The 13,628-nt window shown below is 45.2% G+C and overlaps 1 protein-coding gene across 2 annotated transcripts in view; it reads left to right on the plus strand.

The window, feature by feature from the left end:
* Positions 1-13,628, plus strand: part of LOC135397217 (E3 ubiquitin-protein ligase TRIM9-like) — a 149,627-nt gene that overhangs the window by 102,957 nt on the left and 33,042 nt on the right. For both annotated transcript variants that reach the window (XM_064628646.1, XM_064628647.1), the window contains exon 2: positions 12,170-12,265. In XM_064628646.1, the coding sequence (XP_064484716.1) occupies positions 12,170-12,265 (96 nt within the window). The remainder of the gene's footprint in view (positions 1-12,169; positions 12,266-13,628) is intronic.

Below are 13,628 nucleotides of genomic sequence, written 5' to 3' on the forward strand. Positions count from 1 at the left end.
AGAAATTGAATTTAAAATACGCCGCAAAAAGCGACCGTGCGCAACGGTGGTGAAGAGCAGTACCAGCCTGTGATCTGCCTGGAACCTCGCGCTGACGCTATAAGGAGAACGCTCGCTGATTGGCCTAGAGAAATGTCTGCTACTCGGCTGTTCGGGGTTCCGATAAAGCCTTTCTCCTTGCTCGGTAATGCTTCGGCTGCTCCTTCTATCCCCAATTCTCCGTGAAAACTGGCAAAACAGGTTTACGGCGGCAAAGGGACAAGGCGCTGACCCCCACTGACCGACAAACCAGAACGAGTCTCCTTATGCCGTCATCGGTGACGTGCCATCATACCTCCTCATCCTCGTTATAGCTGGAGTGGCGAGTTAAGGGTGAAGGCGCGGAGCTATGTTTATGCGAGTTTTTTTCTGGGAAACAAATTGCACACATCAAAACCTTTCGCGCTATTCGGTATAATGACACACACACTTTCATCAGGCATCTTAATCTGAATTTTTTTTGGATGGCCCTCTGTACTCCTTTAAAAACGTAAGTGTTTTTGCCTGTAGTACCGGGAACCGTGACCGTTGTGAAGGAAGGTTTTTTTCTGGTTACCTTCGCGACCGGACGTTACTCCGTGAGTGCGGTCTCCACAAATTGATCGGTAATCGGCGCAGATCACCGACCGTCATCGTGATCACGTTGGGCGCCATAGAGACCATCTCGATCGCTTGCCCTTTATTGAACCGAGACCCTAGTGGTCCGTATACTCTCAGTAATTTCTCAGCAAACTTTCTTCACCAGGGGAATAGACCTCTCCCTGTTTGTAAACAAATGACGTCATAGTGTTCGACAGCGCCACCAATTTGGTAGAGTTGAACTACGCTCGAAGCTAGAGGCGAACAAAGTCGCGCCCGAAAGCCACGGTCTTGAGGGGATTACGATGGTCCCTGAAAGAGACGCGACCTTCGGCCCTACTTTTCTTTCAATAGGAGGCAGCGAACAAGTGTCCATTCGTGGAACCTAGAGCTTATTTAGTGACTCTAGTGGAACCCAGCCCTCCCCTTCAGATTTGTTTCGGTTTCATTTTGTCTACCAACCTTATGATGGCGTTTCTCGGGTAGTTTTTGTTAAATTCGACGAAATACTGCGCAAGAACGTATGCCAGATGTTGAGATGTTGAGATGCCCCTTCTGGCGAGAAAACGTCATACAGTAACCGACCAATGACGACACGCCTTTTACAAAGGCGAGCCGCTTGAGCGGCGGTCCTCTTGAAGACGCGGAGCAGACGAGTTCGGACACAATCGTCTGCGAAGCCAGTCGACTGTGGGCTGCCCTCCGATTGGCGTTACGACACCGTGATGTCTCTGCTGCTGGGGCTTCTCCAGGTGCAGCAGCAAGGTTAACCTATAAAGCTCCTTTATTTATTTATTATCTTTATTTAATATCTATGCTGTTTTCGGTAGAGAAAGATGGCTCGATAAGAATGTCGAACAGCGTTACATGTGCCCCTATCACACGGGAATTCTTCAATGATCATTGAAACGAATAACCATTGAACTTGCGCGTAGCGCCATCTAGCATGTAACGTGTCAACCCGTCATTGGGCATTGGATTTAATGCTCTTTGAGACGTTGACGCGTGGCACACTTGGTGGCGCTACGCGGATGTTCAATGGTTATTGGTTTGAATAATCATTGGACACTGCCCGTGTGACACAGGTATTAAACATTATTGTTTCATGCACACACGTTTCAGGAGGTGACTGCCACGTTACAAGCATACAAAGCGCCATGTTGTATTCAACATCCGTGTGCCCTGAGGGGTAGGCTTGTATGTGAGCCCCGCTTGCTACAAAGGAGGTTGGTCGATATAGGACGTCGGTGGCGAGGCAAGGCTTAATTTTTCGAAACTTTCATAGCGTTCTTTGTAAGAAGGTAGAGAGGGTGTTCAAAGTGACCCTCCAGGCGTTGGTGAAAGTGCCAGGCGCAGGTAGCAATTTCGTTTTTTCTTTTCGTTTTTTCTTTCGATGGTCTTTTATCATGTGTTTTTGGGGCTCCGTATTTTCCAGTGTATGGAGTTTCTTTTTTAATACGCGCTGTCCCGTAAAACGTAGCTGTAGTCTGTAACGTTTTACGTTCTGCTAGCTCTTATCTTACTTATCTAAAGGGTTCTCTTCTGATTATTTTAGAGCCTGCCTACTTCCGTACGCTAGCTTTCTTATCTTGTTTATTCCCTTATTTGTTAGCGTTACGTCTCGAGTGCTGCTACCATTTTTTTAGCGTTCAAATTGAATTATTTTATGAATACCATTTATTCGCACTGTATATATAAGGTCGATCTAGCCTGTTATGCAGTCCTAATACATACAATTTAGATGAACTGAAATGAAACAGTTCTTTTGGGTTTAAATAATCAAAACCTGTCGAAAGCTACTACATCACACCTAACGTGTAAAATCTACACTAATTACGCACGTTTAACTTTCGAGAGAAAAAGGGAGAAGAAAACTAAAGATTTTCCGCTACTATTTTAGAACTTTGGACGGTGCGGAAAAGGGCTGGAAGTTGTACATTACACGTTTGCAGAAGCGGAACACAAATTATCACGCGGGATGGATTGTATCAATATTAACACGTTGACGCCGAACGCAGTCTAATCCAAGCCAATCCAATATCTACCACACGCGAGCGAAAACACGAATATAGTCCCTTCGCCCATCACTTTTGTCTTCGCGCACCATATTAGCACATAACGCCATACCGGAAGAGACATCATCAAAGCAAACACAGGGGCGCAGACGGAACGCGAACATAATTCCACGTTTACGTACTCTCGCGCCCAGAGACCATTTCTGCGACACATGGACCCCGCCGACATGTGTATGTTGTCTCAAGACGTACTTTTTTTTTGTCCTTATGTAGCTTTCTCTCACTTCCCTTTTGTAACCAGTGCCCAATGTTACCGCTCCTTTGATGGCTAGACATCTTCCTGTTTATTTCGCGGAGGGCGGGGGGGGGGGGGGGGGGGGGGGGGGGGGGGGCGGGGGGGAGAGCGGTAGCGATCTGTTCATCCGTCGTCGAAGTTCGTCTGCGATTGTTTTGTTTCGGTTTCGTATCGTCTGCTTTTCTCCGCAAACGAACGTTTCCAGATGCGTGTTCGTCTGCGTTCTCTCAGTTTCGGTTTTGCCAGTTGTTTGAAGGAACTGGAATGGGAGTGTGTTGTGCTCGTGCCGTTCGCGTGAGGGGGGTTGCGGTCGCGCGTGGGTGCGTCCATGCACACGCATGCGCAGACCGAGAAGTTACTTTATTTTGAATCTTTCGCAGGATGTTTGTCTTAGGGTCTTCTTAAACGAATTTAGGCTTCGAATTGCCTGTTTCTCTTGAGCAGCATTTGATATCCCGGGAAGCAGCGGGAAGGGGCGGGAAGGGCTTGTATCCTTCCTGGGCCGACTTCTTGAGGAAACTTGCCGACATCTGCGAAGAAAATCTGCGACTTATGGCAGCAAAGCCGAATGTGGGGTTCGGTCTAGCCACTTCCCAGTTAATCAAAAACCTTGATTTCATCGAAAATCACGGCCTTGAAATCATCACCATAGCCTAAAGCGGTTACGTAAAGTTTCGCAAACTAATTACTTTCATCGCTGTGATGTATACTTTTATTTCGTGCCCTTCCGATACTGACGTCACTTCTTGTTTATTTCGCGCAATCAGACTTGGACGCCTCACTCAGTAATAAGAGCTTCGTCTCCACTCTGTGGCCGCTCAGGCTTGCACACTCGCTCAGCTGAGTGCAGAGCGCGATAATAACATCTGTGTGTTTATGGCCCCGTAATTGGCGGCGAAGAGGCAGAATCGTCCGGCAACAACGGGCAAACTTTCCGAAGCAGACGGACGGGTGAACCCTGGGAGATTTCTTCGTAACGTTACGCTGGTGCGATTCCGTCTTGCATCTCGCGCGACTGCGTATGACGCCGCGCTGCGGGAGATGATGGAAGCTAATGAACTTGCTAACGAGGGTGGCCGGTAGCGTCGTCGTCTGCTTTGGTGGTGGGTGTGTTTCTTTATCAGACGAGAGTTGTTGTAATGATGTTTGGAATAGGGTGAAGTTTAGTAGGGGGAAGAAGGGAGTGAGTGTGTAATGTTGGATGAATGGTCTGAGAGCGTTTATAATGCATAGTGCCCGATATTTGATAGAGGGATGGCGCATATACTTAGAGCAATGGTGTGTCGTCTGCTACGTTTTTGCATCAAGCAGAAGGGCAGTGTGCAAAGAGGCTAGGTGTATCTTTTTCTTTTTGTATGGTGGAGATATGATATTGTGTGTGTTTATTCTACACAATTACAGTCAGAAATGCAATCAATGACAAGTAATCTTATGGTACCGCGTCTTGTCCATGTGCCCTGAACAGAAACTACATTCAATTTCCTGTTTTGTTGAAACGCATATATCCAACATCTGGTAACTGTTTATTGAAAAAGGTTCGCATCTAAAAACTTCTCCTCCTGCACTAACCACCGCCCTTATTGCGAACGTGGCCCCACGAGTCTCATAACCAACAAACTTTAACGACGAAATCCGCCTAAGCACAACACCCCTGAAAGCGCCCTCTATCAGCCACCCTAGAAATATACTCTCGAACCCCGGATGTTTACCCCATACATAAGAAACTTGGCGCTCTATAAACCCACGCTATTCGCGAAAAGAAAGGCTGCTTTATGCATTACCGTCTGCCACGTGCGGAAGAGCGCGGTGATTGGTCGTTGATTACAAGATCGTCTGCTTCTCTTTACGGGCGCGTCTTCTGCAAACACAGCGCGGCTCCATGGAGTGTTCTGGAATGCGTTACGTAAACAAGTGCGGCAGTTTATCTTACATGCAGCGCCCCCTATCACTTCCATTTTTGGGTTTCCGTCAAAATCGTCTGTCTTTACGCCGAGCGACAGAGAAAAAAAAATCGAAAAAAAAAGGAACGGGAGTTTTGAGGAACTATTTTCTTTGGTGGAAGGATATATCTAAGAAAGTCTCGTACAGCCTTGCGCAGTATTATGCGACAAGGAGGTGTACTTGTTATTTTTGTCTCTCTCTCTCTCTCCCCCTCTCCTTTATTCCTGTGATGTTCCTGTGTCGGCGCAGATTAATTAACGTAATTAGGTTACGTTGAGTGCGGATTAATCTCTGGATGGCAGACAGGAATGTGATTTGTGCCAGACGGTTTTTGTCGGCACAAGTTGGTTAAGCTGATTACGGTGTTAGCTTCCGAATTTGTTTTCTTTTCCCGTTTCCTTTTTCTGTCTTTCTTTTTTTTTTTTTATGAGAATGATCGAAGTCTTTTATTTTCTGAGCACTCGTTCCGTGTATATATTCTCTTCATGATTCGGGTAATTTTATTAGGCCTATCGTTTTTCCGTTTTGAGTGACGGTAAACATTGCAGTCGTCTGGCAACACCATCTTCCCGTGTTTCAATGCTGCGCGGGTCTGCTAATTATCGAGTGGTTTGTGAGCTTGCAATTGGTGAACTGATTATTTGCTGAATAATTGCTGACGGTTAGTCCCGTACTTCGGGATTGGTAGTTACAAATTGGGTTAGTTACAAATGTTATTGGGTAGTCTTCCGTGCGTATTGAGAGTTCTGACTGTTTCTTTCTTTCTATCTTTCGTGGAGTTTTGAACCGGATTAAATTGATGGTGTCGTTTAACGTTGTTCAGTTGAATTTGCCTCTCAGTGTCACTTCACCGAGATTCTTGTCACGTTGTTACAAAAAGAACAAAAAGAAAAGAAAGCGGGACAATACAAGCAGTACAGCAACAGCTGCCACTGCGAAAGTGCCACGCAAAAAACGCCACACCACAGAAAAAAAAAAAAGAAAAGAAGTGGCCGTGAAATACTGCTTTGTTGAAATCATTTAGGCGAACTTCAGAAACATTTTTTCTCACTTTTTTTTCTCTCTTATGTATGACGTTCCACTTCAGATGCGAACGCCCTCTTGCGTTTATTTTGTGAAACTGCAGGACGTGCTAGACGCCAGTTTTATGTATCCTTAGGAGTGATAGCCAGGCCAAGAAACCAATAGGGTCCAAGAGACAAACTATAAGGCTATTAACAAATGCGTTTCGAAATATTATGCTGAATATATGCGTGTTTTAAAACAATTTCTCAAGTTTCGGTTTAGTTTTAGCCATATCTCCGTGAAGTGCACAAGTGTACGTGCTCAAACATGTTAACGACGAACTTTTCTTCCTCGAATATGTTCTCCTTGCGGCTTTTCCACGTCGTCGTCAGTATAAAACTCCCTCAGCCGTACTGCCCTGCTGAAAGCCACAATGTCAGACGGGACGCTACAATCCATTCCTGTACTCTCTACACCGTGTATGTCTTCGAGGTAGAAATCTAGCTGCAAATTGTTAAATCAATAAAAAGACAGATGTAAATAGCCTCTTCCGCGCGCGCGCGGTGTCCGACCTCAAATCGCCATCGTCATCAACACAGCGGTGTCGCCACCATCGACCGAGGCGTGAAAGACGTTGCGTTAACAGCGCCGAAGTTTCCAACGGTGCCGGATGAAAGTGACTTCAACGTCACCACTAGCATGTGCGAGCGTGACGCTCATGCAGTTCCAGATTTTTTATTTTATTTTATTTTTTATTTTTTTGCAAAACGTGGCGGTGATGTTTTGTGACGGTTACAGCTCTTACCGACTATCGCTCAAACGAAGTTGACGCCCGTTCGAATAATGGCACATTCTCATTAGTCGGTGCAGGGATCGATTTCAAAGGAAAACGCCGAATAATAAAGTAATGTCTGAAAGCGTCTGAGGAAAACCCAGGAAAAACCCCAGACCCTAAAAACAGAACTTCACCGCATAGCACGCTGTGCGCCAATCATTGCCACGAACGATAGTGTTATCGCTTCGGATTCAAGGAGAGAAGGGGGCGTACGCCTTTTGTGGCAATTTGGGTATATGGTAATTGCCACACAAAAAGGCGTACGCTTCCCTCTCTCTCCTCGAATCAAAAGCGATAACCCTACCGTTTTGCGGCAATGACTGGCGACTATACGTGCTATGCGGTGAAGTTCTCTTTTTAGAGTGTGTAGGACATGTGGAGTACATGGGCGACGTCACGGGAGGGGGGGGGGCGTTGCTGCCCCCCCCCCCCGGCATCTGGAAACGTAGGGTTTCTGGGCTAAAACAATGCGGTTGTGGGCGCGGATAACGCACCATCACCCCAAATATTCTGCCCCCCCCCCCCCCCCCCCGACACCCTGGAAAAGACTCCTGGCGGCGACGCCCATGGTGGAGTATCGATATTAAGAATGTAACGGGACACTGGTGTCAAGGTTTCAAAGTGTAGAGTCGTCGTAATTAATTGTCGGTCATCGCGCACGCGCAGCGTGTAAGTACTCCCCATCGACTCCTCGTTCACTGTTTGTTTCGAGTGCAGTCGAACATCAAACCGAACATGTCCGAGCGCACAATCCAATTAATTGGCTTCTATTTTCATTATTTTTTTTTTCTTCACAGACATCGAGCAATTAATCAGTCAGTCGAACTTGTCATATACTGCGCGCGCATCTTCCTTTTCAACCCTTCGTCCACTAACCGGGCCACCGAAAACCCGATACAGAAGCGAGACCTGCTCGGATAATTAATTATCCCGTATACCAAAACTAAGCCTTTTCTAACTAAGCGTTTTTCGCCTCATAAACGCTGGCTTGACGGGAACCGTTTTGCTTTGACGTCGTCCGTGAAAAACAGGCGGTTACTTTCTCTTACTTTGCCTTTTTCTCTCTCTCTCTCTCTCTCTCTAGTTCTCCCACATATAGCCTCGTTAGCAGGACGGAGTGTTTATTCCTCAGTGAATTTCGCGGCTCGCGATGCAGAACGTTTTAAGAGCAAGTTGCCAGACCGTGAGGCGCATATTCAGCCTCTTTTTTTTTAGACCAAAAACATAGCGTGTGTGTGTGTGTGGCGTTAGAAGGGGGCCTATAAGCACGGTACTGTTTTCCGGAAGCTTAGTTCTGAATAATTGGACACAGCGCGCAACGAAAACAGGGTCACGTTTCTTCGTCGACAGTGGTTTGTATATAGTTCGCGAAGATTAGTCGTCCGTTTCGTAACAGTTGAAGTGCTGGAGGCGTTCCTATAGTGGGTCGGTGGTAGTGCGTAAACGTGCGTAGTGCTGTGATGATGTTACTTTTAGGGAGCGTAAATAGAGGGAACGGCACGAGAAATTGGCAAGCTGTACGAAGTAGCCTCTGTTGCAATCCTGTTACTTGAAGAGAATGTGAATAAACGGAACTGTGCAATACGCAGTGTCAACCTGTATGAAATCGCTGCTGCAATGTTGTTACTTCAAGACAGCGCGAATAAACGGAACTGTACAATGAATTGCCAAGCTATACGAAATCGTTGCTACAATACTGTGTATTCCAGAGAATGTGAATAAACGTAACTGTGCAATAAACTATCAACCTGTATGAAATCTCCGCTGCAATGCTGTTACTTCAAGAGAGCGCGAATGAATGGAACTGTACAATAAATTGCTAAGCTGTCCGAAATCGTTGCTACAATACTGTGTAATCCAGAGAATATGAATAAACGGAACTGTGCAATAAACTATCAACCTGTATGAAATCTCCTCTGCAATGCAGTTACTTCAAGAGAGCACGAATAAGCGGAACTGTACACTAAATTGCCAAGCTATACGAAATCGTTGCTACAATACTGTGTAATCCAGAGAATATGAATAAACGCAACTGTGCAATAAACTATCAACCTGTATGAAATCTCCTCTGCAATGCCGTTACTTCAAGAGAGCGCGAATAAACGGAACTGTACAATAAATTGCTAAGCTATACGAAATCGTTGCTACAATACTGTGTATTCCAGAGAATGTGAATAAACGGAACTGTGCAATAAACTGCCAACCTCAATGAAATCGCTGCTGCGATCGTGTTACTTCAAGAGAGCGCGAATAAACGGAACTGTACAATAAATTGCTAAGCTATACGAAATCGTTGCTACAATACTGTGTACTCCAGCGAAAGTGAATAAAGGGAACTGTGCAATAAACTGTCAACCTGTATGAATTCGCTGCTGCAATGCTATTATTTCTAGAAAGCGTGGATGCACGGTACGGTTGCTTAAGAGGAATCCAAGGGGTACGTCGTCACTACTGCTGCGATGGTGTGTTACTTCAGGAGAGCGTGAATAGACGGCACGGTATAACAAATCCAAGCTCAACGATGTCACCCTAGCGGTCCGTTGCCAGCGTGAGAATTGACTTCGCAGGCAATCGCACTTTTTATTTGTCATTTAGTCTCCTAGCGTCGAAACGGCAAAATACTTTTGATCAGAGATCAAAACAGAACTTTTTGTGCGTTATCATTACCAGTTACGAAGTTGATGTGTCGGGGTCACCGTCTATTTGAGCACTGTAATGACGTGACGTAGGGCTTACGTCATAGGTGCGTCGTTTCCGTAATTGAGTTCCGGAAGAATGCCAAAGACTCATTTTTCGTCTCTTAGTTCCTCCTAAAGTTCTGCAGGGGTCGCGCGTGACACGGTGTGGAGCTGCAGACCCACGGGGATATATCTTACATACATTATGCTGGGCGACATTAAAAAAAAGTATTTATATATATATACATATATAGAACAAATAGGTTAATATATCAGACGGCTACGAAGTTGAATAAAAGTGAAATAATAAGGCTTGGACTACAGATTACAGGAACGTTAACAAAAACTAATTTATTTAATGGGCAATTTAACACATAGATTAAACAAAGAATGGTCGACATTTCGACAGTGGCACTGTCTTCGTCAGGACAAAAAGGTCTTTTGTCCTGACGAAGACAGTGCCACTGTCGAAACGTCGACCATTCTTTTTCTAATCTATGTGTTAAATTGCCCATTAAATAAATTAGTTTTTGTTAACGTTCCTGTAATCTGTAGTCCAAGTCTTACTCGCCTATGCAACCGGGTACTACAAAGCTAGCCTCGGCACGAGTAGAGCGTAGGAACATTTTCCTTGCTCTACTCTCGACGCCAGTGCCATTTATCTCCTCACAAAGCAGACCTCCCTGAAAAAAAAAATGAAAAAAAAAGAAAAGAAATAAAAGCCCTCCTAATGGCAATAAAACGCACACTATACCATCCAATGTGTGTTGCTGACTGTGTATACGATACACGCCATATGAAAGAAAGAGAATCAAAGAAGGGAGAGGAGGATATCTCTGAAAACCCAGGTCTCGGAACCACTCGAGAGTCCTACAGACATGACTCTGAGGTCTGCGCTCCTGATAAGCGTCACTGAGTGCTGCCCTCTTGCGGCCTCGCAACATTTATTTCAGCCCCGTTTCTGCGATAATTTCTTGCTCTTTTTCGTATATTCTACTTCTCTCCCGCACTTATGGGCACGAGAGAGAGAGAGAGCTTCTGTTTAGATCTCGGTTGAGAAAGAGAGAGAGAGTGTGTATGGACGTTTTCCTTTCTATTTTTGCATCGACGCCATTTTTTTTTCCTTTCCTGACGTTAGGTAGCGCCCTCTGGTTTTGATTTACCGTTTCAAAACAAGGATGAGGCATGATGATGGCAGAAAGGTTACGCGCGAGCGAGAAGAGGTACCGCGCGCAGATGATGGTTCAAGTATTAATAATATAAGTGATAAAATGAGTAAAAACAAATGGTAGAGAAAAAAAAAAGTGGAGGAAAGTTTGGTGTCTGTAGAGGTTTTCTTCTTCCGGCGACTGTTGGTTTTCTCCCGGGACTTGTCTGGTTTGCAGAAGTGCCTTTCCAGAGACTCTAATGGACTTTAATCTCCACTCGTTCCCCCCCCCCCCCCCCGCACCCCCTCTCATATGGGAGGTGTCTGATGGCTGTCATAAACAACCTTCTTCTTCGTTAGAGCTGTGATGTAGCTTTGATATTGTTGCCTCTAAACGACAGGTTTGGGCGGAGTGTGTTCTTACGGGCGCGTGCCGTGTTTCTTGTTTGTCGGAGCTATGCTACGAAGTTGCTGCTCTGTATACTTGTACTCCTAGCTAATGTTTCTGTTATCACTACGATATGCCTCTTTGTGTTATTGTTACATCCGGTAAACACGAAGTGACTAAAAGTTCTAGCGGCACGCCACATATTAAAACTAGTAAGGAAGGCGTGAGATGTATAAGAGTGTAATGTAAAGCGTCTGTTGTCACTTAGACAGTTTTTACGAAAGAACCTTTAACCGGCATTTCCCCTCTGATTCCTTCAGTTCTGTGTTAATTGTATGTATTATGTGAATGAATGAAATGATTGATTGATTGAATGTACTTAATGGTGCTTAACGCTCCGTAAGCATATGTATGTATAATATGTAATGTAAGTGCAATAAGTATATGTCGACATAGGTATATAAGTTTTCCCGACTGACATGCACCAGTGTTTAAAAGAAGACAGAGAGCGAATGAAATCAGCTGAATATTCGTAGCAGCTGTGTGTCGTAGCCGTCGGTATTACTTTCGTTGTGACTAACCAATTAACGAGCTAAGACTAACCAGCTAACGTTCGAAATATTGGTTTACTGACAGATGTGCCAATCGGAAAGTTGTACAGCGCTCGAGAAGCACCCGATCGAGGTGCTCTCAATAAAGAACGCTTTGTGTGGCTTTTTCCTTTTCTTCTTCTTTGTCTAAAAAGAGATTAAATACGAAAATACCACGTGACAGGGCGCTCGCCCGTGCGTGACGTGTGCAGCTCCGGAAGTAGTTACATTTCGTTTTGCAACACGAATGTAAGGACACCGTGGAATCCCAGTAATCTGCGTACAAAGAATAACACGTAACACACAAGGTCAGTGGAATCGAAAGTGCGCAGTCATACGTTGGGAATTCGCCACTAGGTGTCGCCCTATCGTATAATCTCGAAGCGGTGTCTTGCGCGCTTCTTGTGGCGGCACCACCGTCTGGGGTTTGCTTCACTGCATCACTCGCTTGTCTCGCGGTGAAGGTACCTTTCTGTTCAGTGGGTGGACGCGCTTTTTTTGTTTTTGTTTTTTGGTAGTGTCTGAGAAATAATTTCTACTACTTGCTCTGCTGTTTTTGAGAGGTTGCTCGCCCACGAAGAATAGTAAATATACATCAAGAAGAGCTTGTATTTTTTTTTTATGCTAATGAACTTTACGTTTTTAATCTTTCGACAGACGGAGCTATCCCAGAACCTGCAAGCCCTCTCCGAAAAGGCCAAGTCAGCCACAGAGTTCATTCAGGGACTGAAAGGCATGTCGGAAACGGTCAACGTGAGTACCCTTTCTTTATTAATTAATTGAGTCCACCTACACAGATATGACTACGCATATCTGCGAAGATTAGCTTCTTGTCTTCCATGTGTTGTCTGCGAAGATGTCCTCAGTGTCCTTCGGCCTAGGATGCATCCTACTCCTTCGTGCTGTCCTAACGCAATGTCCTCGTCCGTACGCCGCTCACAGCTACACTTGCTTTGCGGTGCTAATACAGACACACACACAAAAGGCCACAGTCTTTGTGTCTGACGTCACAGTCTTCGTCTGTATATCGCTTATAGCCATAGCTGCTTCGCGGTGTTAGCCCGGAAATAAATAACATTGCAAGGACTCCACAGCGTCCAGTCACCGTTTGTGGCTGACAAATTTTGTGTTGACATCGCTCAACGAAGCGATCTTTCCAGGATCTCGATCTCTGCGTGATCATACTTTTTTTTTTCCGATCTTCTCTTCGGCTTGCGGCTTAATGTGGGAGGAAAAAAAAAAGGATCTAAAAATAGTCCTGAGCGAAGGTTAATCCCTGTACGTTCTTTTTTTTTTTTCGTAGCGTCATTTCGTCCGGCTTGTTTTTTTTTCTTTGTTTTTTTCGCCAATTTCTGTTTGTTCCAACTTGTTGGAGTCTTTCTCTGCTAATCCATCCGAACAGATTGAGAGATTAAGAACTAGAGAATTAAGCTGCTTTGGATTTTCTCCCCGTTCGGATCGGATTGTCAGCGGGGCTGTTTGTTTATTTATTTATTTGCGTCGTTTGTCTGCCTGATGGGGGGTTTGTAGACTAAATGATAGTTGTATTGGTTCGGCGCTATAGCCAGTTATCCATTGAAGATGAAGCCACAGCTTGGGCGAACTCGGAGGGACACAAGACAAACAGCAAGCATCTTCAGGTGTTCCTCCGTGTTCGCCCAAGCTCGGGCATTGTCTTTAATTGATATCCATCAGCGTGCCTGCATCTATATACCTTTTTATAGTCAGTTAGTTCTTCCCAAGGGATTTTTGGACTGATTTGGATGTAGCACATGTAAGAATGGGTCACTTACGTTCCCAGCAATACACCCATGTGCGTCAACACTGTCTATGCCTTCGGGGATTACTGTTGGAAGGTAACGATCCTGCAAAAAAAGAAAAAAAGATAGAGAGAGATTAGGAAAGGACTTAATAGACAAGAGGAGAAACAAAAAACACCCGGTAACACCCGGAGGCACAATTAATGCACGATTTTTACCCCCCCCCCCCCCACACCCTACGAATATTTAGCGCTCCTCGCACAAGGCCAGGTTTCAGAGTGACTGGTACAAACGAACTGAACGTGGGTCCAGGGGCCAAACTACTCATGACACTGAGCGGTAAGCGCAGCAACAGT

Source organism: Ornithodoros turicata, chromosome 6 (assembly GCF_037126465.1).
Source record: "Ornithodoros turicata isolate Travis chromosome 6, ASM3712646v1, whole genome shotgun sequence".
Classification (NCBI taxonomy): domain Eukaryota; kingdom Metazoa; phylum Arthropoda; class Arachnida; order Ixodida; family Argasidae; genus Ornithodoros; species Ornithodoros turicata.